Consider the following 23,606-nt stretch of genomic DNA (forward strand, 5'->3'; position numbering starts at 1 on the left):
CAGGGATCCTCCATCAATCATATGAATGCACAAATCAGTCTTGTCTGTCCCAAAAATGGTGCCAAAAAATGTGCTAATAATTTAAACTGGTATCACTCATTTTAACAAGCTCTTAAGAATGTCATATTCAACATGCTGTCCTATAAAGTTCAAGTCTACTGCCATAATGCACACAATAGATATATCCTTTTCCTCACTGTTCACATAAAAGACAAGAGTCTCACGCTCTTCTGACTGAGCCAGCCAGCACCCTGAAAACTATTGTTTTTATTTTTATTTTTTTAAGGAATCTCTATGCCCAACGTCAGGCTCGAACTCACAACCCCAAGATCCAGCAAGAGTCACAAGCTCCACCGACTGAACCAGCCAGGCATCCCTAGGCTTTTCTAAAACGTGCTGCAACTGAGGAAGTCTGTGGTACAAGTATGAATGAGGGATGGGAGTAAGCAAAGTGCCTCTTTCTGCTGGTCTCCCGAGTCCAAACTGTGAGCAAACTGCTGAGATCTGGAAAGATCTTAAATGGCTATGTAAGTGAAGAGCACAGTCACTGTGGGAAATCACTGTCCTATAAATTCCTGTACCTAAGCTGAATTCCTGTACCTAAGCTAAAGGAGTGAACAACAGACCTCAAAAGAATTCCCAGTCCTCACCTGGGATTTGTATCCATGATAAGAATGAGCCAGAAATCTACTTTGCAAAATCTAAGCAAGAAATCAGAGCACATGGGTCCTTCTGGATTTATCTGCTTCAACATTCCTTGGTTACAGGTTTCTCTAATTTCATCATGCCAAAGACAAGAAGCCAGTCTGAACCACACTGGTTAGAATTTACAGTTCTTATATACACCAATATATATGTATATATTTTAAGCAGGTTCTATGCCTAACATGGGCCTGAACTCAGGACCCTGAGATCAAGAGTTGCATGCCCTACCGACTGAGCCCGTCAGGCACCCCACTTCCTATATACATTATATTCAAGTACACTGTCTATTATATAGTGTTTCCATTCCACACACAGGTCTGCCATTCTCAATTTTTTTCCAATTCAGTATCCTTTAGGTATTTGTTCTGACATATTTAAGAACCAGTCTGCTTTCCAAATAATAACTGGGTCATGATTCTAGAGCACAAAAGAAGCAGTCCAGTGTGCGTCCCCTTTTTTTGAATGGTTCCATATTTAAGTTTACAAATGCTACAAGTTTGTTCTGTTGTTTCTTTATGCTCCTTTTTTTATTTTTTTTATTATTTATTTATGATAGAGAAAGAGAGAGAGAGAGAGAGGCAGAGACATAGGCAGAGGGAGAAGCAAGCTCCATGCACCGGGAGCCCGACGTGGGATTCGATCCCGGGTCTCCAGGATCGCACCCTGGGCCAAAGGCAGGCGCTAAACCGCTGCGCCACCCGGGGATCCCAATATGCTCCTTTTTATTAAGGCTGAATTTGGTCAAATGTTGCATCAAAATGATAACATCTTAAGAAAGTCTTTCAATGGTGAGGAGCTTAGGAAAACACCCTCGGCCGCCACTATCTCAAAGACCTATGTTAGGAGGAACATCCAGTCAGAATACAAAAATCACATTATTATGGTAAAGTGAATATTATAAAAGTATTTATGTCGACAAGATTCAAACCTACAGTGCAAAGAGCTTCTCTGACAAGAAAGTTGACAGGAATTTTTAATTCTATCTGGAGAGCAAGCATTTTCATTAGTATAACTTAAGGAAAAGGGAGGTTCATTTCAATTAAAGCTAAAAGAAGTACAGAAAGAAATGAGAACATGAGAAATCTAAAGCTTGAGTGGAACATAAAATCCTTGTTGAAGTTTAGAGAGGCTTTCCTCTGCAGTGAGTGGCCAAAGAGCAACTCTATAACTGAGAGAACAATTGTCAAAGTTTAGCCAGACCCTCCAACCATATGCCAAGATTCTAAAATGGCTTTGCCCTGTTGACAATGGCTTGAAAAAGTCTTGGGGTTTAAATGGATTTGAAACTACCTGAGCTAGGGAAGATTAAATATCAACAGCAACCTGCAAAAAGGAAAACAAAAAAAATGTTATCTAGAATTCACAGGGAAATAGATGTTCCAAATGCCAGGAATTCATTTACTCAGCATGTGTCCAATGTAAATGGCACAGTACAGGTTACCCTCTTCTCATCCTACAAGCTTTGGGAAAACAATATTTTTTAGGATCTAAGGAGGCATCTCTTCATCTTCTGCTAATGCTTATTATCTCATTTCTAAACCTAAGTGCTGCTCCAGACTGGACGATGCCCATTTTAATCCTATTCCCATACTTGAGTTTTCGTATTTTATCTGAGATTAAATCTGTCCAGGCAGTAAGCACGCTTGTTTCACCAATGCCCCCAAAATCTCCTACCTTCTCCAACTTGGATAAGAAATGCTAAATGTATCTTCCAAAGGTTTCTAAGGTATTTTATACATAAAAATTAAAGCTTCTGGTACTCTCACTCTATATATGTACAGTTGGGGTTTTGTTCATTTGTTTTTGGGTTTTTTTTGGTCATTCATCCTGAGATTCTGATTCTTTAGGAATCTGTAAATTTGCCACTTGTTTTCATAAACATTGAATGATATTACTCATAATGTTTGTTGTGGTCTTTGTTAATCCGCATATTGAGTTATTTAAGGCATCCTATTATCTACTGCTGGTTTTATTTTAAAGTAAAAGATATAATTAATTAATTAATTAATTAATAAAGTAAAAGATGTGCCAGGTAGAGATTTTTAAAGAGAACAGCCTGGGATAGAATACTATGCAAATATGGGTTAATTTAGTCCACTCATTAGGATGATGATAACAAAAGCTAAAGTGAATGAATTTTATTAATGTGTCAGGCACTCTTCAAATGCCTTAACTCAATATTCTTCAAAAAAAAAAAAAAAACATCCAGGACAGGTAGATAACTGGTCTCATCTTGTTATAGGATGTGGTGCCAAAGCTAACGGAACATGGTCAGGTCCCATAGCAAGAAAATGTTGGAATTCATGCATAATCAGATTCCAAAATCTAGGACTGTAAACATTATGCTATAGATAAGTGGAGTCCAGCATTCCAGTGTCCCTTGCTTAAATACAAAATGGGGATAAAATGTTAGTGACTCAACCAAATTAAAATAAGTTTTTGATATTTGGGGGTTCCTGGCTAGCTCAGTTGGTGGAGCATGCGACTTTGAGTCTTGGGGTTGTGGGTTTGAGCCACATCATCTCTACATTAAATGTAGAGATTACTTAAAAAAATAAAATCTTTAAAAAAAATAAAACAAGTTTTCTAAATTTTCAGTTTTGAAGCTTGGGTCTATAGAATTTGGGATTATTTTTCTTTAGAAAAATGTGCACATCCAGAATCACTTCTCTCCTTCTGTCACACACTGCAGGTCATCTGGGCCTCCTTTAATCCAGAGGTTCAAAATTCCCATTTCCTGGTGGAGCAACAGGTGTATTTCAATGACAATATTGTTGCCTCCTCCAAAATGAATGACTAAAGCACCGGGAATTGAATTTGCCTCTTCAGGGATGCAGGTGCAGGGCCAGCCTGCGGGTTATCTCAGACCACAGATCCCAGACTGTCGGCCTCTCCGAAAGCCTCTGGCCTCCCTGCCTAGAGGCTGCCCGCTACTTGGGACCACGAAGTCCACTGCGGCAGCAGCAGCAGCAGAGAGGAGAGGCAGCCGATACACAGCCCCAACAGCCCTAGGTGACAACAAAGAAGAATCTGCAGCCGAACCACCAGGGCCTCCGCATCCAAAGGTTCACACTGCGAAGGCACATTTACGTACAACCTGGATGGGGCTGCCCTCCAACCTTCCAGCTCCTTCCCAGAGAGAGAACAGGGACTGTGAGCCTCTGTAAAAACAAACGTGCTTTCTCCTCTGCCCAACTTGTTTACACTTGCTTACACTTCCGATTACTCAACTTTTGGGAAATTCCACTTGATGGAATTTTATTATCATTGCAGCAAATCTCTGCATAATTCTTTTCTGGGTAGGCTCCTAGCTTTCTGTGTGTAGACTCAAGGAGATGGAAAGATTGCTGACACGCTGGCCTCTCCCAGGCGACTTCTAAAGTGGACCAGCAAATTGTGAGGGACAGCCTGCCCTTGAGAGACCTGCATGGGTCAAGGGGCATGGCCGGTTACAAAACAGCCCCAGGCTTCACCCAGGGATCGCTAGATATGAAGCTATGCAAAGATAACCACTCCTTAATGGTCATAAAAGTCACATAGATCTACTGCCAAAGTGCAGGGACAATGCCTGCCTTGCCTGCCTGTGTACCCACGGCCTGACACAGCACAGACACTTACCAAATGTCAAAGATACGCGCAGTAGAAGAAATAAAGCACACGAATCTTTTTCGAACCATGCTCTTGGCAGCTAGGCACCCCAGTTCAGGTATCAAGAGCGTTTTCTATTTCTTCATGAAAATATTCAAAGGAAAAACTATACTGCACATTAAATGTGCTATATGATTAAGACATTTGCTTAAAAATTTTCAATAAAAATATTTGATGATCACGTAATCTTGACTGACATATCTGGAGAAAATACAAATACTATTTGGTAGCATTACCAAAAGTAGTAATTGACTTATAAAAGTAGTAAAGTTGACGTCTATGTAAGTGAAAATGAACCTGAAGGGCTGCATTTTATGATACAGGATAACAAATTTACTCACTGTTCACAAGAACCATACCGACCTCTTTCCCCAAAGCCTCGATATGTAAACAGATATGCAATGTATAACTGCAAACATACAAAGCATCTATTGGTTTCATTGCCATTGTTCGGCATATTATTTTTGCCCTCAGCAACGATTTATCAAAAATAATTGATATTTTCATGGTAGTTTACGATTTAAAAAAATGCTTTCAAAAGCATTTATTAATTTTACCTTTCAAAATTGTCCTGTGGAGTAACTAGAGAAGATATTACAATCACTCTTCATTGTAACAGTCCCTTCTTAATGACAAGGAAATTAAGGATTCAGCAGAAAGGAACTATCTCCAAATCTCAATACCAGGAAGTAACAAAACTAAGGCGGGCACACGGGCATAGCAAGCATGCTCCATGCACTAAAGGGACTCGTAAGGAGATCTCTAAAGGAAACTCCTGCTCTCTCTGAAACAGGTCGCTGCCAACCCCTTGACCTCATATATTAGCTAAGTATTTAAATGTCAGTTCAGATAAAGGGGCAATAATGGGCCAACCCTAGATAGCATCCTGCCTCAACCGGCCAGGCTGTTAAGCAAATTATTACAAACCTCATCATTCAGGAATCACGCCTGATAAGAATACAAATAAGGAAAAAAAAAAAGAATATAAATAAGGAATTAAAAAACAGTCATAGAGAAAGCAGGAAATAGCGGGGAAGAAAATAATAAGTCAGTAACTTACTAGAACACTCAAAGCCGTGTGACTAGAAGCCTCCAGTGACAGAAAGACGCACGCTCCGGTCAAGACACCTTCCTCCCCAACCACCGCCTGCACCCCTATGTTGCCGGGCCAGCTGCTCTGGCCAGAGTAGGGCCATTACCAACCACAGACGTGCCTGGAGATGACACCTGGTCTAACGTGGCACAACCACACCTAAGCCCCTGATCCTCAGTCACACTCAGCTTTAGGCCACCAGCCCAGATGTGCGTCCAACAACACAGGCCATATACACCTGGGGGAGGCCGGGCAAACAGCTGCTAGTCCCTACGTATCGCTCGTTATCGAGTACCCCAGCATATTTTGTACAGTCCCCCTCTTGAATGCCGCATGCTGCTCACATATGCATCATAAAGTTAGGCAACAGAGGTGAGAAGATCAAAGCGGTAAGTTCACCTTCGCGTCTTGAGTGTTTCAAAATCAGTTTCCAAAGTGAAGAGTTACTAGATCCTATTTCTCTGGGTCAATTAGCATCATTTACCACTGCTTAGCTTACCCTTTGGCTTCTATTATAAATAACCAAATGCATGCATGCCAACACCTATCCACGTACATATGTAGGATACGTAGGACAATGAAAACCAAGCACTAAGATGGTCTCTTTTATTCACAAACATATCATCACCTCATATTTGGATAATTTTAATTAAAGCCAATCATTAAGTCAGATTTGCTTTTGAAAACACAGTTTTTTCTTTTTTTTTTTTAAAGAAGTTGAATCCATATTTATTCGCTAGCACTGTTAAATGTGGAAACACAGTTTTAGAACTTCAAAATGCAAACCAAAATAATTAAAGGAAACTCCAGTAAGTTGGACTTATTCGGGACTGAGGCAAAGAGAATAAAATAATGAAAATAATAAAATCCATGTTTTAAAGTGCAGCTTCATTTCAAAAATTATGAACCACTGATCTGCAAGGCACCCAATCAGCCAGGTGCAGAGTACCTCTCCCCCCACTCCGTCCCCTACCCTCTTCCACTTAGAGACTAAAGGCTTAGGCCTCCATGTCTTCCTACTGTTCCCGCTAAGCGGTCCAGAGCTGGGAACCATCTAATGCAACTGTCTTTTCCTCACCATATACTTTCTTCCCCCTCAAAGGAGTGTAAATACACATATGGCTGCACCCTGCTTTGCTTTTGCTTCTCCTGCCTCATTTAATTCTATCTTGAGCAAGCACATTGTACTTGGTTGTCTTTCCAGAACCCATCCCCATGTCTGTTGATAACCTATGGTTTGATGCCAGGGGCCCCACCCCGTCCTCGTGACTTGAGTGGGGATCTAGAGCCGAACCCAGAATCCTAGCAAACTACACCACTCAGTGTACTTCCTTCCTTCACCTCAGGCGGAGCCTTTGACTTACTGAATCTAATCAGAGTGAACCTCAGTGCCTTCGCAGGTGCAACCGCCACCTAAAGTACATATTTTCATACTAGACTTGAACCGAGAAGCTGGTGGTATGGGAGCTGCCAAAGCTATCATGCCTCTGTATGGAATGAAGCGCCCCAGAGTGCCCTGCGGGGAAGTGGAGGAAGCAGAAAGAGATGATATTCCAAAGGAATGACGTGAACACTTTAAGTTTCACTTGAATCATTAGTCAGGAGAAAAAAATAAATTCCTCTTTTGTTGTAACCAGCCTGAGTTGCATTCTCTGCCAACATGCAACCAAAAAATTGCCTCATTGCTACCTCTATGTATATATTCCACAGTAAATTTTGGCTCTACTACTGACTCACACTGTCACCTGAGGCAAGTTACTACCTAGCCTCTTGAGTCCTCCATGGGCAAAGCAGAGAGGATTCCAATCTTTAGGGATTACTGGGAGGATTTCAATTCCTGTGGAGCACTGAGCCTAAGGCCTGGCAAGCCGTCGGCCCTCAGATCACGGCAGCTCCTATTGTTTTTGCAAGTGCTCTTCTCCAACACGCGAGAGAATGAGTGAGCCTAATTACTGCCGACAGGAACAAAAGTAGAAGTAGCACAAAGGGAAAGCTCTAGATTTCGTAGTAAAATTAGAAAACATAACAAGTCAAGTTCTTCAGACTCTAAAGCTCTTTAAGATGATGGAAGTACCTTCCAGAGTTCCTCTCCGTCACTAAGCTCCCCGCCAGCACTGATCCATCTACGGCCAAACCTCCTCCTTTAAACACCAGTGCCTCGTAGAAGCAAACATGAGAATCACTGATTTGTAGTTTATTTACGAGTCCAGCAACTACGTATTTTGTATTTCACACAACACAGGTTAAGAGACGTTTCATTTCCAGCCAAACGTGCAGAGAATTCTGTTGTGTGTTGCCCCAAACTCCCGCTCCCGATACCGTAATACGACCAACTCTTATGGGTTAACATTAATTTATATTTCTTGTTTTCCATTAGTCTCTGCCATAACCACGTCGTTATGCCAGTATTTTCTGAATCACCAGCGAATGGCAAAAACAAATACGGCAGTCGTGATTTAATCAGAGACTTCACTGTTAAAACAGCCAGCCAAAGTAGACACGTTTAGAATAGTAAATGGATAACAAAACACACTTACAGGCTCATTAATAAGAAGGCAATTAGGTCTTCTGGGAAAATTCATTTTCTAAAAGAATGCTAAAGCAAGCTATAAAATGTGAGTAAAATTGTGTTTTGACATGAATACCATACACTGTCTATTACATCATAATTTTTCTCTTGAGAAAACTGACAAGAATCTGTTCTTAAATATGAGCACAAAAGATAGTAAAAAGAACACCAATGATATTTAACGCAGTCTAGCTAACTCCCATTCATTAAATTTGACTGTCCTATAAATGAGCTCCTTATTACCCAGATCTTTATAGTACGCTTAGAAGAAAAAGAGAAATATAAAACAAGAAACTGCTCCTACTATTACTATCAGAGGGAGCATCGTTTCCTGTATCAACATATCAGTATGCTAGATAAAAACTACGGGCATATATCAGGTTTGGCTCCTCGATAATCTCTTTACCTTTAAATCTGCTCACACAACATGTTCACAGCCAAAACTACTTAGCCTGATTTTTACTCCCTTATGAAAATACTTCTTTCAAAATCGTCGAAGTATTTTATTTAAGAAGTCACCAGTACTGTTGTCTGGGGTGTTAGATTATAATTAAGTAAAGACTGATCAGAAATATAATTCCGGGGAAATTTGTTTCGTCCTGTAATTAATCCCTTCACAATACTCTCACAATTCTACAGTAAAGTGCCTGTGACCAATCTTTTCCAGCTGAGCCGTCTTTGCCCTGAAGCGGTGCTTCTCAAAACTGCATGCTCAAGCAAATCACCTGGGGATTTTATTAAAATGCAGATTCTGCACCAGTAGTTCTGAGAAGAGCTCTGACAGGTGACCACAACATCTTCACAAGGTCCCAAGACCGATGCTGCTGGTCCACGGACCACAATTCGAGCAGCAAAATCCTAGGGCGCCTTGGAGCCGATGAACCCAATGACCATGAAGAGTCCGACATCAAGGCCTGGGCGGGCTGGAGGGCTCTTCCTCTTCCCGCTTGAGTCTGCTGAACGACCTAAGGCGAATCACATCCAGGAGATGGGCCATGGGAAGCAGCTGCTGGGCCACCCCACCACCCAGTGAGCATCAGGGGAATTTCTGGAGCTGGTCAGCTGCCGCTCTGGACAGGGTTTGGAGAACCGGCCTGCGAGCAGCTGCTTTGGGAGGCAGGCCGCACTGGGAAGGGCTTATATAAATAGGCAGCAATCTGGAGGAAGATTTAGTATCTTCACACTAGAAGTACGGTACAATATATTATACACTCTTTCGTTCATTTATCCATTTCATCTGTGAAACAGGCAAAGTAATTATTTGCAATACTCTTTCCAAAATGTAAGTACAGGAGTTTGATTCCGTCTGTGGGTGTCCTTAGCTTCCTTCTCACCCAAACCCGTGGACAACGAAGCTCTATCACGGTTAGGATGTGTGTGTGGGTGTGTGTCTCCAAGATACGCACTTAGATCTTTCAGCTTTCCCAACAAAATAGATAAGAACTCACCTAGACACCCTTTTATGCGGCTTTATTTCTAGCTGCGCTCCTCTTAAGAAGATGACTCCTAGAATGACTGACCTGTAGAAAAATGCAGCCAACACCGCCCAGCTCATCACTTTTATTAACAGAACTCTGCAAACACGTAAGGTGGGAACGTGGATTACTTCATTCAAGACTACTTAATGTGCTCCTAAAACAATTGTAAGTGACAAAATAGGCCACTCGTAATTTTTATGGATTATCAACACACAACCGAGAAAGCCAAAAACTCCACGCAGAGTTAAGTGATGAAATGGCAACGTTCCACAGGATCGATGCGGTCTTACACACCCGCCACCCACCCGGCGTGTTCCCAGGACCTCAACACCCTGCAAAACCTCACAAAACTGGGCTGAATTACGTACCTTCAGTTTTCATTACGAAAATATTAACTACAAAACAATTACCGTAAGAAAACTTCACGAAAATCAACATCCCTCTCTCAACAGAATCTTCACGGAACTGAGGAAAACTTGCACCTGGGATGAACCTTCTTTAAACGCATTGTTCATAAAAACACGTTTCTCCGAAGATAGAGTTTAGAGTGTATAAACTACCTCCACAGTTCTCACCAAAATCAAACATCCAAACATATTTTTTCCATTTTCCCAAGCATAGTTGTATGCAACTTATGTCACTTATTTCAAAATAACAAGCAATATGGTCCTCAAATGTGTTCCATCCCCATTTACAAAAAAAGGAACTTAAAGTCTCGCTTCCATTCAGAGATACCTAAGCACAAACACCCCGTGACATTAAAATACCATTTCAGGGATTTACAACTTTATCTCTGGCTTCCATTGAAATTAACATTAGCCTGACGGACAGACGTACTCACTTAATAGGTTAGCAAGTACCAGTTTAAGACACAGCGAACCAGGGAGACCCCACCGCTTGGCACTATGACAAACAAGCATGAGTTTGAGTGAAGAAACAAGTCATGTTCAATAGCAATTATAACCTTTTTAGGCAAAGAGAAACACCATTTGATAAAAGAACACAAAACAAATACAGCTGATCAAAGGATAGAGTCTGAGAGGCATCCACGGAGGGAAATTCTTGCATCCACAGAATGAGAAATGAATGCGTCTGGACAGAGGCAAAGGCTGGCTCCAATAAACAACTCAAAAATAAGGCGCTTTTCTCCCCTCTTTGGAAAATTAAATCAAAGATCAAACGCACAGCACGCACGCACGCACACACACACACACACGCAGAATCCTAGGGTTCTTTGTTTTGTCTTCAGAGCAAGCTGGAAACTCTCCTGGTGCTCCGTGCCCTGGTCTGCAGCTCTCCCCAGCCCGCGGGGTGAGGAGCAAGCGGAGGCAGGGACAGCGCGGGGCGCACGGGGGCAGCCTCGCCAGCCTCTGGCCGCCAGGCACACTGGACATGGGCCCCGACGCCGCCTCCAGGGACCGAGTCCCGGGCTTCAGGGGGCCCAGGAGGCAACGCACGGATCGCCTGTGGGGGGGTCCCCTCCCAGGGATCAAATGCGTTTTCAAGGCCACAAAAATGTGTAGAAGGATGAGCTGTGACAGGGCAACCGGCGCCCGCTCTGGGCCGCAGCCGAATCCCATTTCCAGCCCCTGAGGACGCGTCCAGCCCCGAGGACACGGGCGCGGACAGAGGGGCTGCCCCCTGGGCTGGGGGCTCTGCGGTCACCGGGTGCAGCGGGGGGGAGGGCCGAGGGGGGACCCGCTGTCCAGCTGGCACTAGTGGACACAGGGAGTATGAGCAGCACACAGGCCAGCGCCCAGCAGCAGCCCAACCTGCCTCCTCCGGGAGGCCCGGGCCAAGGGACGCCTTGCATCCAGGAAAACCAGCAGAGCCGGGGGGGGGGGGGGTGGTGGTGAGACAGGGAGGGGACACCGGGCCTGGGAGTGTCCAGGCCCCGGCCGGCCGGCGCCACAGTCCATAGTTTCAACTGACCGAGGGCCCGAGCGGTGCAGGTCAGCCGAGGCCGGAGAAGGAGCGGAGGCCTCCCCCGGAGGCAGGAAGCACGAGGGGGACGGACTGGACCGCAGGGACCGCGGGGACGCCGGGCGGCCTTGTTCACAGGCACGGCCCGACCCGGGCCCAGGGCAGCACGGGCTCACAGAGCCACCGTCCCCACCGTCGTCATGCCCACGCCCCGCGGCCCGCCCTGGGCACTGAGGGCACCGCCCCGACACGACAGTGTCCTCCCCTGGCTGCTGGCGAGGCCCGCCACGCCACCCCACCCGGCAGACCGGCCACGCGCCTCTTCTCCCCTCACGGGACCAAGGTCGCGGGTGCCGGCCCCGCCACGCGCACGTCCCCGCAGCCACCCGCAGGAGGCCAGCGGAGCAGAGCCAAACACCTCGTCAGGGGTCACTTGTCTCCCCGCGCTGCCCACGTCCCCGCACGGCCAGTCTAGGCCTCCGCTCACCACCACGATGGTGACGGTCGGGGAAAGACACCCCCAAACGCCCAACGGCTGCCGCGACAGGCGGGCGTGGGGTGAGCGAGGGAGCCCACAGTCGGGGCCGCCTTAATGCAGGGCGACCGCAGCCGGACAGTGCGGGGCTTTACCGCCCACAGGGCCCAGGGCCCCTCACGTGGATCATCCCACACGCTCCTCATAACACCAGGTGGAAAGGTGTAGACGGGGATTAGTATTGCTCCCACTGTACAGATGACAAAGCCGAGTCCCAAGTTCCTTCTCTGTGACTGGTCTGTCAGTCACCTGAGTCCCCGCACAGAAAACCATCTTGCGCTGTCGCATCAAAAGATAATAGCCGCACAACCCCGTGAGTGCCGGTGCATCTTTGTGCATCTGTGCCTCAGTTTCCCCAGATATGATAGTACTGGAATCGTTTTAAGCGAAAGATGAAGCTGAAATAACACAGGCTGATATTTATAGGCTGTTCTGGTTTTAAGGAGGCTCACCATGCAGCATTTTACACTTTAATTCCAAAACCTAAGGAAAAAGTCACAATGATAAAAATACTCTTAAATTTGTGGTTTAAACAAAGCATTTAAACCCCGGGTGGGGCCCGGGTGGCTCAGTGGTTAAGTGCCTGCCTTCGGCCCAGGCCGTGACCCTGGGGTCCCGGGATCGAGTCCCACATCGGGCTCCCCGCAGGGAGCCTGCTTCTCCCTCTGCCTGTGTCTCTGCCTCTCTTTCTCTGCATCTCTCATGAATAAATGAATAAAATCTTAAAAAAAACAATAAAAATAAAAAATAAACAAAGCATACTGATGAGTATATGACACATCCAAGAATCTTTAGTGTTTCAAAACTTGCTTTTGAAGTGTACTACATTAGAAACCACATGATAATATCTAAAAGTGGTAAACTGGCCTTAATGGATATGATTTAAGAGGATATTTAAAAATTCCAAACATATATTTGTTTTGGTCTTTGAGACCATTATATTGAAATTTCTCAAAACAAAAGTTCATTATTTAAAGTAGAATCCAGAAAAAAAAAAAGAGCAAGAAAGAATCCAACTCCAACCTCTCTATATATTTGCAATCAATCTGACTGCCCTGAAATCTGATGACAGTAGGATACTGAATGGTTTAGGATAATCAGAACGTGACAATGTTCACAAAACTTTCAATGTGTGGAGAAAAGCAGATTCACAAATCTGACTTTAAACGAGGGGGGAATAAAAAGCCTTTCTATCTGGGCATATATGTAAATCCTGAATGGCAAAATTTACCTGATATGGTCCTGCAAGAATGGCATTTATGAGGACTGCACATCCCCTACCTCTAACATAACATAATGTGAAATGTTTTGCTTTGTCACTAAAGCAAAGCCCGGCACGTTTGCTTAAATTACTTAGAGACCTGCGTGTCCAAGCACCCGGCCGTTCATTAGAGATACCTAAACTCCAGGGATCAGAAAAGCCCATCTGCACATTCTGTTGGAGGAAATCTAAGATTCACTAAAGGGTAAATAACATTCGAAACAAGAAATACGAAAGTTTCTCTACTACTGAAAATACAGCCATCAGCTGCTGCGACACAGAGAGCGGCAACCCTGGAAGACAGGAACGGCTCAGCTCGCAACCGGTAGAAGCCAAAGTTTCAATCAGCAAACTACACACCGGGTGGAGCGGAGGCTTGCAGCGCTGGCAACACACACTGTCCGGAAACCAACAGCACCCTAACGTGCCCACATCTAAGCACTTAGAGCAGCACGGCATGTAAGGACTTAGAGAAGCAGGGCACCTAAGCTCTTAGGGTAGCACCACATCTAAGAACTTAGAGCAGCACCGCATTTAAGGACGTGGAGCAGCACAGCACCTATGCACTTGGAGCATTGCATCTAAGGACTTAGAGCAGCACAGCACCTAAGCACTTAGAGCATCACAGCACCTAAGCACTAAGAGCAGCACCGCATCTAAGGACTTAGAGCAGCATGGCACCTAAGGAGTTAGAGCAGCACCACATTTAAGGACTTAGAGAAGCAGGGCACCTAAGCTCTTAGAGTAGCACATCTAAGGACTTAGAGCAGCACGGCACCTATGCACTTAGAGCAGCACAGCACCTAAGCACTAAGAGCAGCATGGCACCTAGGGAATTAGAGCAGCACCGCATCTAGGGACATGGAGCAGCACCGCATTTAAGGACTTAGAGTAGCAGGGCACCTAAGCTCTTAGAGTAGCACCACATCTAAGAACTTAGAGCAGCACCGCATTTAAGGACGTGGAGCAGCACAGCACCTATGCACTTAGAGCAGCACAGCATCTAAGGACTTAGAGCACCGCATCTAAGGACCTGGAGCAGCGCGGCACCTAAGCACTTGCAGCCACGGATCTACCGCCTTAGAGCAGCGCGGGTGCAGCTCTGGGCGGCCGGCAGGGCCGAGAGGACGCGGCGCCGCAGCTCAGGGCATCGGAACCCGCGCCCCCGCCACGGCGCACGCCTGTGGCTCTGCACGCGCACTCCGGGCGGCCGGGGCACCGCGCCTGCAGCCGCCCGAGCCCTGGGTGCGGGGCCGCGGCGCGGGACGGGCTGCCGGGAAAGCGAGCCCGATCCCATCACCGCGAGCGGACTTTGCTCCGGGCACCGGGGCGGCCGCCACCTCGCCGCCCTGCCGGGGTCGTCCGCGCCCCGCGGCGCCTCCCCCCGCACCGCCCCCGCCGGGCAGCAGGCGCGCTCGCCGGCCGCGCTGGGCCGGGAAAGTTGTGGGGACCCGCGGGGGGCGCCCGGGAGCCCGGAGCCCGCCGCCCCGCGTCCACCTGGTGAAACTTCAGCGCCCCGGGGGGTGGGGGGCGCAAGGTGCGCGGCCCGCGGCTCCGCCGAGAAGCCCACGCGCCCACCTGCCGGCCCCGGGGTGGCCTCTCCCGCAGCCCCCGTCGCCCGGACCCGCTGCCCGGGGCGGCTCGGCGTGGGCGCTCGCGGCCCTCGGTCACGACGCGGTGCACGCGGGGCAGACGGCGCCGCCGCCGGCGCGGGCGGAGGAGAGAGGCCGGGCCGGGGGGAGGGGAGGAGGGGGACGGGGAAGTAGGCACACAATGGTCCCGGGAGGTTATTCCCGGGCCAAAAAGCACCTGGCACAGCGCGCCGGGGTCAGCCGCTTCCAGTCTCCACGTTTCTGACAATGGCTTCCCGGGGAAAAGAAGAAAAAAAAAAAAGAAAAAAAGAAAAAATCCCCGCCCCCCCGCCCGCCCTGCACGATCCTGGGCCAGCAGCGGCGCGGCGAGCGGAGCGGCGGTCCCCGCAGTCCCAAGTACTTTCCCTTCCGTCTCCCCCAGCGCCGCGCGGGGGCCCCCGATGCCCGGGAGCGCAGGGTCCCCCCCCCCCCGCCCCGGCCGCCCGGACGGACAAAGGGTCGCGGAGGTGGAAGCGCCCCGCGCCCCGCCCCGCCCGCGCCAACTCTGGGGCGCGTCTGTGCCCCGCGCGCGCCCCTCCCCGCGCCCTCCCCGCGCCCCCCGCGCGCCCCCCCGCGCGCTCCGGGCCGGGCCCCCGGCGCCCTCCCCGCGCCCCCCGCGCGCCTCACCTGCCGAGAACTGGCCGCGGGCCGACCCCAGGGGGGACCAGGGCGCCGCGAGCGAGAGCGCCGCGAGGACGGGCAGCGCCGCCGCCGCATCCATGTCGACTTTGGGAGAAGTTTGAAGCCGCTCGGCCAGGCGCGGCGGGGCCCCGGGGAGCCCTCCGCCCGCCGCCCGCCGCCCGTCGGTGCCGGTGCCGGTGCCGGTGCCGATGCCGGAGCCCGCCGCCCGCCCGACTAGCCCCGGGGCGCCCGCGTCGCCGGCCGGCCGCGGCGGCAGCTCTCCATGCTCGGCGGAGGCGGCTCCCGGGAGCCAGGAGTTACTTTGCTCGGGGAGGGACGGGGGCGGAGCCGGGGGTGACGTCGGCCCGCGGGCCCCGGGAGCTCGGGAGGAATGCGGGCGGGCGCGGCGCCGGCCTCCCCCTCCCGCCTCGCCCCTGCGCCCCCCGCGCGCCCCCCCCCCGCGCGCCCCCCCGCGCCCCCGCCGCCGCCTTTGTTCCCCGCGGCTCGCGGCGGCCCCGCTCCGCGAATCCGGGCGCCGCACGCGGGGCCCGGGGAGCCGAGGGGCCGGACCTCCGAGGCCGAGCGCGGACAAAGCCCGGCGCCCGCGCGGCGGCCTGGCCTCGGGTCCCCGCGCCCCGCAGCCGCAGCCGCAGCCGCAGCCCCCGCGCCCCCGGGGGCGCCTCTCGGCTCCTCGGCCACCCGCGGGGCCGGGACACCCACCCCGGAGGCCGCCCGTGGGTCCCCATCCCGGAGAAATAAAACTTGGGCCGGAATAAACGTCGCGCAACTTTGCAGGGGGCGCCGCGGGCGCGTCTCACCCCCCGCCGCCCGAGGTCTGACCCCCCCCGCGCCGCCTCTTCCCGCAGGGGCGACCCCTCGCCCCTCTCCCCTCCCCCCCCCGTTAGGCTCCTCGCTCGCCGGCGCACAGGTGGGCTCCCGTGGGAAAGCGGCCGAGCCCCGCGGCTAAGACCCGGTTAGAGACCTCAGACCCAGGGCTCTAACGCAAGGACTTGGCGCCGACGCTGAAAACGGCAACCGAGGATCTGAACCGGAGGAAAAAACGATGCTATATTATGACAGGAAAGTATGTTACAGTTTGCTAGCTCCTCGGCAGCTTGAAGTGGTTCCACCATATGCCACATTCACTCGCTTCCGTAAAAAAAAAAAAAAAAAAGAGACGGGTTGGTGCGCATCATATTCATTTTTTTTTTTTTTGGAAACTGCCCAATAAAATAGACGTGGTCACAACTGAATAAATACTTTTTATTGAGGATTAACGTCGTCTTTGCAGTGGCTGGAACGACAGAACCATCTATGGATGGACATCTGTCAGGTACTCAGATGCCTTTATTTAGCCGTTGTAAACAAGACCATGTGAAATTCAATCGGACATTCATATAAATGTGTTTACCGAGCCATATATTCCTCCTTTGTACAAATTAAATATATGCTGTTCATGACCAAGTTATGATAGAACTTGAGACAAATAGACAAATTAAATATATACTGTTCATGACCAAGTTTATGATAGAACTTGAGATAGATGATAGATAGATGATAGATAGATAGATAGATAGATAGACACATAAAATCAGGAAGAAAAAGACTTTTTAAAAATTTTGCTAACAGTAGAAGCTTCATTAAACAGAATTTGGAGTCTTCTGGCTGGCTCATTAGTGCACTGACTAGCCCAACGCTTGTCAATCCAATTCAGCACAATAAAAGTCAATTTTCCTTAGGGTGCAGGGTAAAATTTTTTTTTCGACTCACTGACCTATAACTGGTCAGACATCACTGTTCCTATTTCTTTGAGGAATATTCCTAAATCCTAAATCACAAAAAAAAAAAAAAACAAACAAACTGAAAGGCACACTTTTTTTTGGGGGGGGAGTGTTAGAACTTTGTAAAAAAATTTTAGCAGGAATATGCCTCAGGAAAAACAAACAAAAACCTACCATCCATATACTAATTCACCTGTTCTTCTATTCTTGAAAGAAAGACGAAGGGAGTTCATAACCTGGTAGATTTGTTGGTTTAAACACATAAAATGCCTGCTTGAAAAAATTGACATATGGTGCCAGGGGGAAGTCCACACACCCCGTTCTTACCTTGCCTATTCCTTGGGTCAACTGATAGAAGATTCATTTCATTTTAACTATCCTGGAAGTAATAACAGGTAATATTACAGAGCGCTTACAATGTGCTTGGCACTGACCTAAGATACATAGTGTCTCACTGAGTTCAGAGGACAGTCCTTTGACATTGGTAAAATTATTACTCCCTTTTGACAAGTGAGGAAGCAAGAGTAGAGGTTAATTTGGTTATCAGCACATATAGGAGTAGAAAGTGGGTGAAGGGAAACAAAGAAAGGCAAGAAAATTCTCAAAAGGAATCAGCAAACCAGCAAGAACAACTCTCTAAAAGTCAAAGGAATAAAATAAAACTTTTAGACAAGTAAATCAGTCCTTTTGTCCTTAGCTGTCATGAATGCTGGCCATAATAACTAATGCTGGCCAGAGTGGGTTGAAATCCTTTGAATAGAGTATGTTTGTCTCCCACTAAGTTATTTGGCAGGTATTTAGAACTTACTAGATCTCTGTCTATTTCACAGAAGATAGAATGAAGGAATATATCAATAAATCCATAGGAGAAGTATGAATTTGGTATGACTTTTAGAAAAAAATTAGTCAACATGCATTAAAAATCACTAAAATGTTCGTATTCTTCTATCTATTAGCTATTCTAAGGAAATAATCCAAAATATGGAAAATGTTATATACACAAAGATATTTGTCATTATCAAAAGAGAACAGTGGAAATCATGTAAATATTCAACAGCAGGCAGATTCATGAACATTATCTAGATAGAGTATCTCACAGCCACTAGAAATAATAGTTATTAAAAAAGAAGCATGTTGCAACATGGGAAAATACATATGATAAAATGATGGGTAAAAAAAGAAGACAGTGCAAAGTTTTGGTTTGCGAAGATGAAAACGTTTTGGAGATGCACTGTAGGGGTGGCTGCACGACAAGGTGTACTTAATGCCACTGAACTGTATATTTAAAAACGGTTAAAGTGCTAAATGTTTAGGTAATATATGTTTTACTACAATAAAAGAAATAGAAGACATAAATCAAAATGTACTATGATTACAACTAAAAAGTAATGAAAAATGAAAAAAACCATAAATGATAATATTGGTAAATTTAATAGTAGATACAGAATAATAAAATTTAATGATTGACCTCCTCTAGTTTCCTACCATTTGGGTAGAGGGTGAGAGTATATCTTTTAAAGAGGACAGGTTTGTGTTCTAGATTGCAGATTTACCTCATACTACCTCCAGTCATGAATTCGGATCTGTGTTTGGGAAAATGTTTTCTGTAGAATCCCAATTTTATCAACATTTCATTAAGTATGATGGAAAATAGAGTCTACAGATCAAGTAAGCTTGGAGAACCCTGAGTTGTGCAAAGGTGAAAGGTTCCTTTACCAAAACAGTCTTCTTTACTACATAGCACTTTTTCCACAGTTACCATTATGGTATTATACACCCTGAATCTGGAAGAGGGGAAAGGATACAAAGCTTCTCAAAGTTTTAGACCATAGAACACTTTGATAAAGAGGTATTGCTCACGATTAGGATTTCAGGGAACAGAGGTGGGGAAGCACTGCCAAGTAACATTTAATATCTCTGTATCTCAACTTCCTTCGTCTGAGAATGAAACTAAACAGATTTTCAGGTAACTAAATGGGATATGGTTGACTCAAACAACACCAGGGTAGGGGCGCTGACCCCTTCACAGCCATATAACTTTGATTCCCCCAAAACTTAACTAACTTAACTAGGAGATTTCCCACTGTTGACCAGAAACCCATGGACAACATAAACAGTTGATTCACATATGTTCCATGTATGTATTATACAGTGTATTAATACAATAAACCAAGACAATGTTAAGAAGAGCATAAGAGAAAATACATTTACAGTAAACTACACTGTATTTATATTAAAAAAAATCTGCATACAAGTGGGCCCATGCTGCTCAAACCTGTGTGGTTTAAGGGTCAACTGTATAGAGTTTTAATATAGATGTAAATTCAATTATAGTATAGATATGAAAGGGGCTGGATGGTACTGGTCGCTGAGTAAATGTTATTTTTCTTTTCTCCTTCCGTGGAAGGATTATGCACAAATTTGTACCCAGCAGGAGCAAAGTTTTTTACCCGATGACAGACCATGAGTACCCACAGCATGTGTTTATAAGCAATTAGATAATATCCTCAGCTTGTTAATAAGAACTAATTGCTTACATATGCTTTTCAGTGTGGAACGCCTATTCACCCACATGATCACAATCTTTCCTCAATGTATCAAACCCTAGGAGAATTGAAGCCAGGGAAGGTAGTAGTATTAATTTCACTTAACTGAGGAAGAAAACCAAAGCTTAGAGGGATTAAGATTGGCCAAGGTTTGACACAGGTCAATAGCAGAGCTGTCTCTTTGACCTGGGCATTCTGACTACGAATCTCCTTCCCACCTTCCTGCCAATGCCTATATGCTTAATTCTCATCTCTAAAAATGTTCATTTGAGTTAGGTGCAAAATTCTTAATGCCAATTAGCCAGACTGAGCCTCTTGGGCTGGCAGGTGGAAATGAGCTTCCATTTTCTCTTTACAAAAACAAAAACAAAAAAAGAAAAAGAAAGAGAAAGAGAAAAAAGAAAAGAAAAACAACTAAAAGCATTTCCTTACTGTAAAATTCTTGCATGGGTATGTATGGATCCAGGAAGGGAGGGGCAGGGAATTTCTGACAACAAAGCCCTTGAACGCAGCAGAGACTTCCAGAAAAGAAAAAAAAAGGGGAGGGAAAGTGCCTGTTGTGTCTTTAAAAACTGTTGTTCTGGGTGGGTGTTGGGTCTTCCACTGTAGGGCAAAGCCCAATTTCCCCCTGGAGTAGTGCTGGGACCTGGCCAATCACTACTTAGAACTTAACATCGGAGCATCCAGGAACAAATCGAACAGCGAACAGCGATGGCTCTGGGCCTAAGTCTCTACAGAAATCCTTCTCTCTATATGTTCTTAGGTCATTTGGGATCAAATGGAAAGAAATGCACTGTATTCAAAACCAAGTTATTTCGTGAGTCCCTTGAACCCTTTAAAATATCCATAACTGAGGATTAGTTCAGAAACACTAGTCAAGAAAATGCATGCTCCAAAGGTTTTATCCAGGAGAGAAAAAAAAAAAAAATTGAGCAGCTTGAGAGCTCGGTGTTGCCAATTTGGAAGAGCAATTTGCCTACAGCTGGATATAATTAACAAGCATGGGTCAGAAAGGAAGCCAATCATAAAAGTGTGAATTGGATTGAGGTGGAGGGATGGGGACAGTGACAGTCACTTCCACAACTGGTGTAATTCTGACTTCAGAGTCTCTCCTCATTTTCAAAAAGCCTAGTCTAATGACGTTAATAAAAAATTGAACTTAGAGAGGGGAAAAATTAGGGTTTTCCTAGAACCCTAGTATGTGGTTGATAAATTACTTTTTCTGGAACACTACAGGGTGCCTTATTCACTCTTTATACTAGCAAGTAATTTCCATGCAAAAAAAGAAAAAAAAAACTTTTTTTTTTTTTTCCTTGGCTCACTAGAGGAACAAAAGTATAAAAAGGTACGAGCACTGTAGTATCCCATTGAATACTGTTTGAATTCTTTGGGTCTGAATGGACCAATTATCCCGAGGTATTTTGTTTGTTTGTTTGTTATTTTAGTAAAACCAGGAAAGAGGATAACTCTTACAACTAATTAAATTCATCATGTACTCAATAATACATTTTGCAGGGTTAAGAGCTCATATGCAAAGTTGCCTCCGGAGGAGAATTAACACAGCTGAATGAGAAATCCTCTAATGATTATGCTCCTTCCTTCCTCCCACTTACTTCTGAAGGGGGTTGGGGGCTAGCCTCACATATGGAACCCTGTGGATCTTGCCATCTTTCTTCTCTGCTTATTCTGATCTTGAGACAGAATAAAATAGAATTCTGAACACACAATGTGGTGCTTCCAAGGCTCTGGAGATTTTTCTAATCCTCCAAATGTTCTCCAATAAAATCTTCCCTTTACACTGTTGGTGCTGCCACGGCGTTCCTAACCAGAGGAAGTCTGACAAGAAAATGAGCCATTAAAACCTACACACAAACACAGGGGCTCATTTCGGGGCTGAAGTCCTCTTCAACCAAAGCAAAGAATTCATTTTGTCATGTGCAAGTGTTTATTAAGCGTACGCTACAGTGCTAGTTACTCTATGGGGGATACAGGAGAATTGGTAGTTTACATATGAATTTAACAGACAAAAAAAATAAGAGACAACACAGCATTTTTAGTGTGTGTGTGTGTAATACATATGTACAATTGTGTGCATAATAACACACACGCACGTACACACACACGTCTCCTAAGTGTGAGAGGATAGAAGAGGTTAGGTCATGGTGGGGGACAGGTGGAGGGAAAAGCTGCAGGGGGATGGCCAGTTTTGAGCTACATCTTAAAGAAAGTGATGTTTGTGGGGCACCCAGCTGGCTCAGTCGGTGGAGCATGAAACTCTTGATCTCAGGGTTGCCAGTTCTAGCCCCACATTGTGGGTAGAGGTTACTAAAAAGAAAAACAAAAACAAAAACAAAACAAAACAAAACAAAAAACCTAACAAAAAGAGAGTGATGGTTATGACTGGCAGAAAAAAAAAAAAAAAAAAGATCCTGATGCCTAAACCATGTTTCGGAGCTTGAACTCCTTTCTCAAACTGGCTTCCTGTGAAGTAGTTTGCTCTTGATAACTGACCAGTATGTGTCCCTCGTTGACTTCCTTAGCTGTCTATCCTGGAGACAGGCTCTTATTTTGTTGTTGAATGTTTTCAAATCACCTAAGCAGCCCTGTTGGAAGATGCCCAAAATACAGATTTCTCATAACATCGGTTTGTGTGCTTTTAAAGCTTCACAATTGCCTAAACTACATAAACCCAAAAAAGAGTTTGTTAAGAAATAGCCTTGCAAGCCCAGTGGAGTATTAAAATCACATGCACTTTCTTTGGGGCCATAATGAAATAGTCAATTAGCTCTTTTCCCTGTTGACAACTACCACTGATATAAACTAATGGTCCACTGATCTCAGCAAAAAGTCAAAGAACAATAAGCCACAATAGTCTGGGGAAACAATCAGAGGCTGAGTTGGTCTAAACCTCATTTTATTTCAGTTTCTTCATGTGAAGTGACCACATAACTATTTTTTATAAACTTTAGAGAAATGTGTTGGCCAAGGGGAGCGTATGTAAGAAACTATAGTATTAGGGGCACCTGGGTGGCTCAGTGGGCTAAGCATCTGCCTTCGGCTCAGGTGATGATCCCAGGGGCCTGGGATCCAGCCCCACATCAGGCTCCCTACTCAGGGGGGAGTCTGCTTCTCCTCTTCCTTCTGTGTGCTCTCATTCTCTGTCTGTCTCTCGCAAGTAAATAAAAAACAAAAGAAATAATAGTGTTAGGTGATTTTTAAAAATACTTTACATGGGGCAGTAGGAAGAATAATGACAACACCCTATTCCACACTCCCCCCCCCCCGCCGCCCCAAATATCCATGTCCCCAGAACAGGTGGATATGTGAATATGTCCCCTTGCGTGGCTAAAGAGACTTTGCTGGTGTGATTAAGGTGAGGATTTTGAAAAGGTAATACACCCAAGGAACATCTTGGTGGGCTCCTTGCAATCCACAGGGTCCATTTAAGAGAGAGGCAGAGCAGGGTAAGGGAGCTGGAAGGATGGAAGCAGAAATCTGAAGGAGAGAAAATGCTACGCTGCTAGTTTTGGAGATAGAAGAGGGGACCGTGAACAAACGGCCTCTAGAAGCTAAGACGTCAAGTGAATGGATTCTCCTCTCGAGCCTCCATATGGAATGCAGCCTCGCTGATGCCTCAATTTTTAGTCTGGTGAAAAACACCGCAGACTTCTGACCTCCAGAACGGTACGGTAATCCATGATGTGTGTAGTTTTAAGCCACTCCATGTAATAATTTGTAACAGCAGCAATAGGAAGCTGATGCACATGGATTATCCCACTTGGGCCTTCTAGCGGTTATACCCATCCTACAGGCTC

The 23,606-nt window shown here is 46.2% G+C and overlaps 1 protein-coding gene and 1 long non-coding RNA gene across 14 annotated transcripts in view; one reads left to right on the forward strand and one right to left on the reverse strand.

The window, feature by feature from the left end:
- LOC140637256 (uncharacterized) overlaps positions 1–925 on the forward strand; it is a 53,376-nt gene extending 52,451 nt beyond the window's left edge. For 2 of the 4 annotated variants that reach the window (XR_012034485.1, XR_012034487.1), the window contains one exon: positions 287–924. This is a non-coding gene — a long non-coding RNA (uncharacterized lncRNA). Of the gene's footprint in view, positions 1–286 lie in introns of all 4 variants that reach the window. The other 2 variants (XR_012034484.1, XR_012034486.1) reach the window with 2 other exon arrangements.
- The window catches only part of PTPRK (protein tyrosine phosphatase receptor type K), a 546,973-nt gene extending 531,322 nt beyond the window's left edge, over positions 1–15,651 (reverse strand). For 7 of the 10 annotated variants that reach the window (XM_072833647.1, XM_072833628.1, XM_072833588.1 and 4 more), the window contains exon 1: positions 15,471–15,646. In XM_072833647.1, coding sequence (XP_072689748.1) covers positions 15,471–15,564 — 94 coding nt within the window. In that variant the 5' untranslated portion in view covers positions 15,565–15,646. Of the gene's footprint in view, positions 1–15,021; positions 15,351–15,470 lie in introns of those variants that run through there. The other 3 variants (XM_072833638.1, XM_072833654.1, XM_072833663.1) reach the window with 3 other exon arrangements.
- Positions 15,652–23,606: the final 7,955 nt, after the last annotated feature.

Source organism: Canis lupus, chromosome 1 (genome assembly GCF_048164855.1).
Source record: "Canis lupus baileyi chromosome 1, mCanLup2.hap1, whole genome shotgun sequence".
NCBI classification, from domain to species: Eukaryota; Metazoa; Chordata; class Mammalia; order Carnivora; family Canidae; genus Canis; species Canis lupus.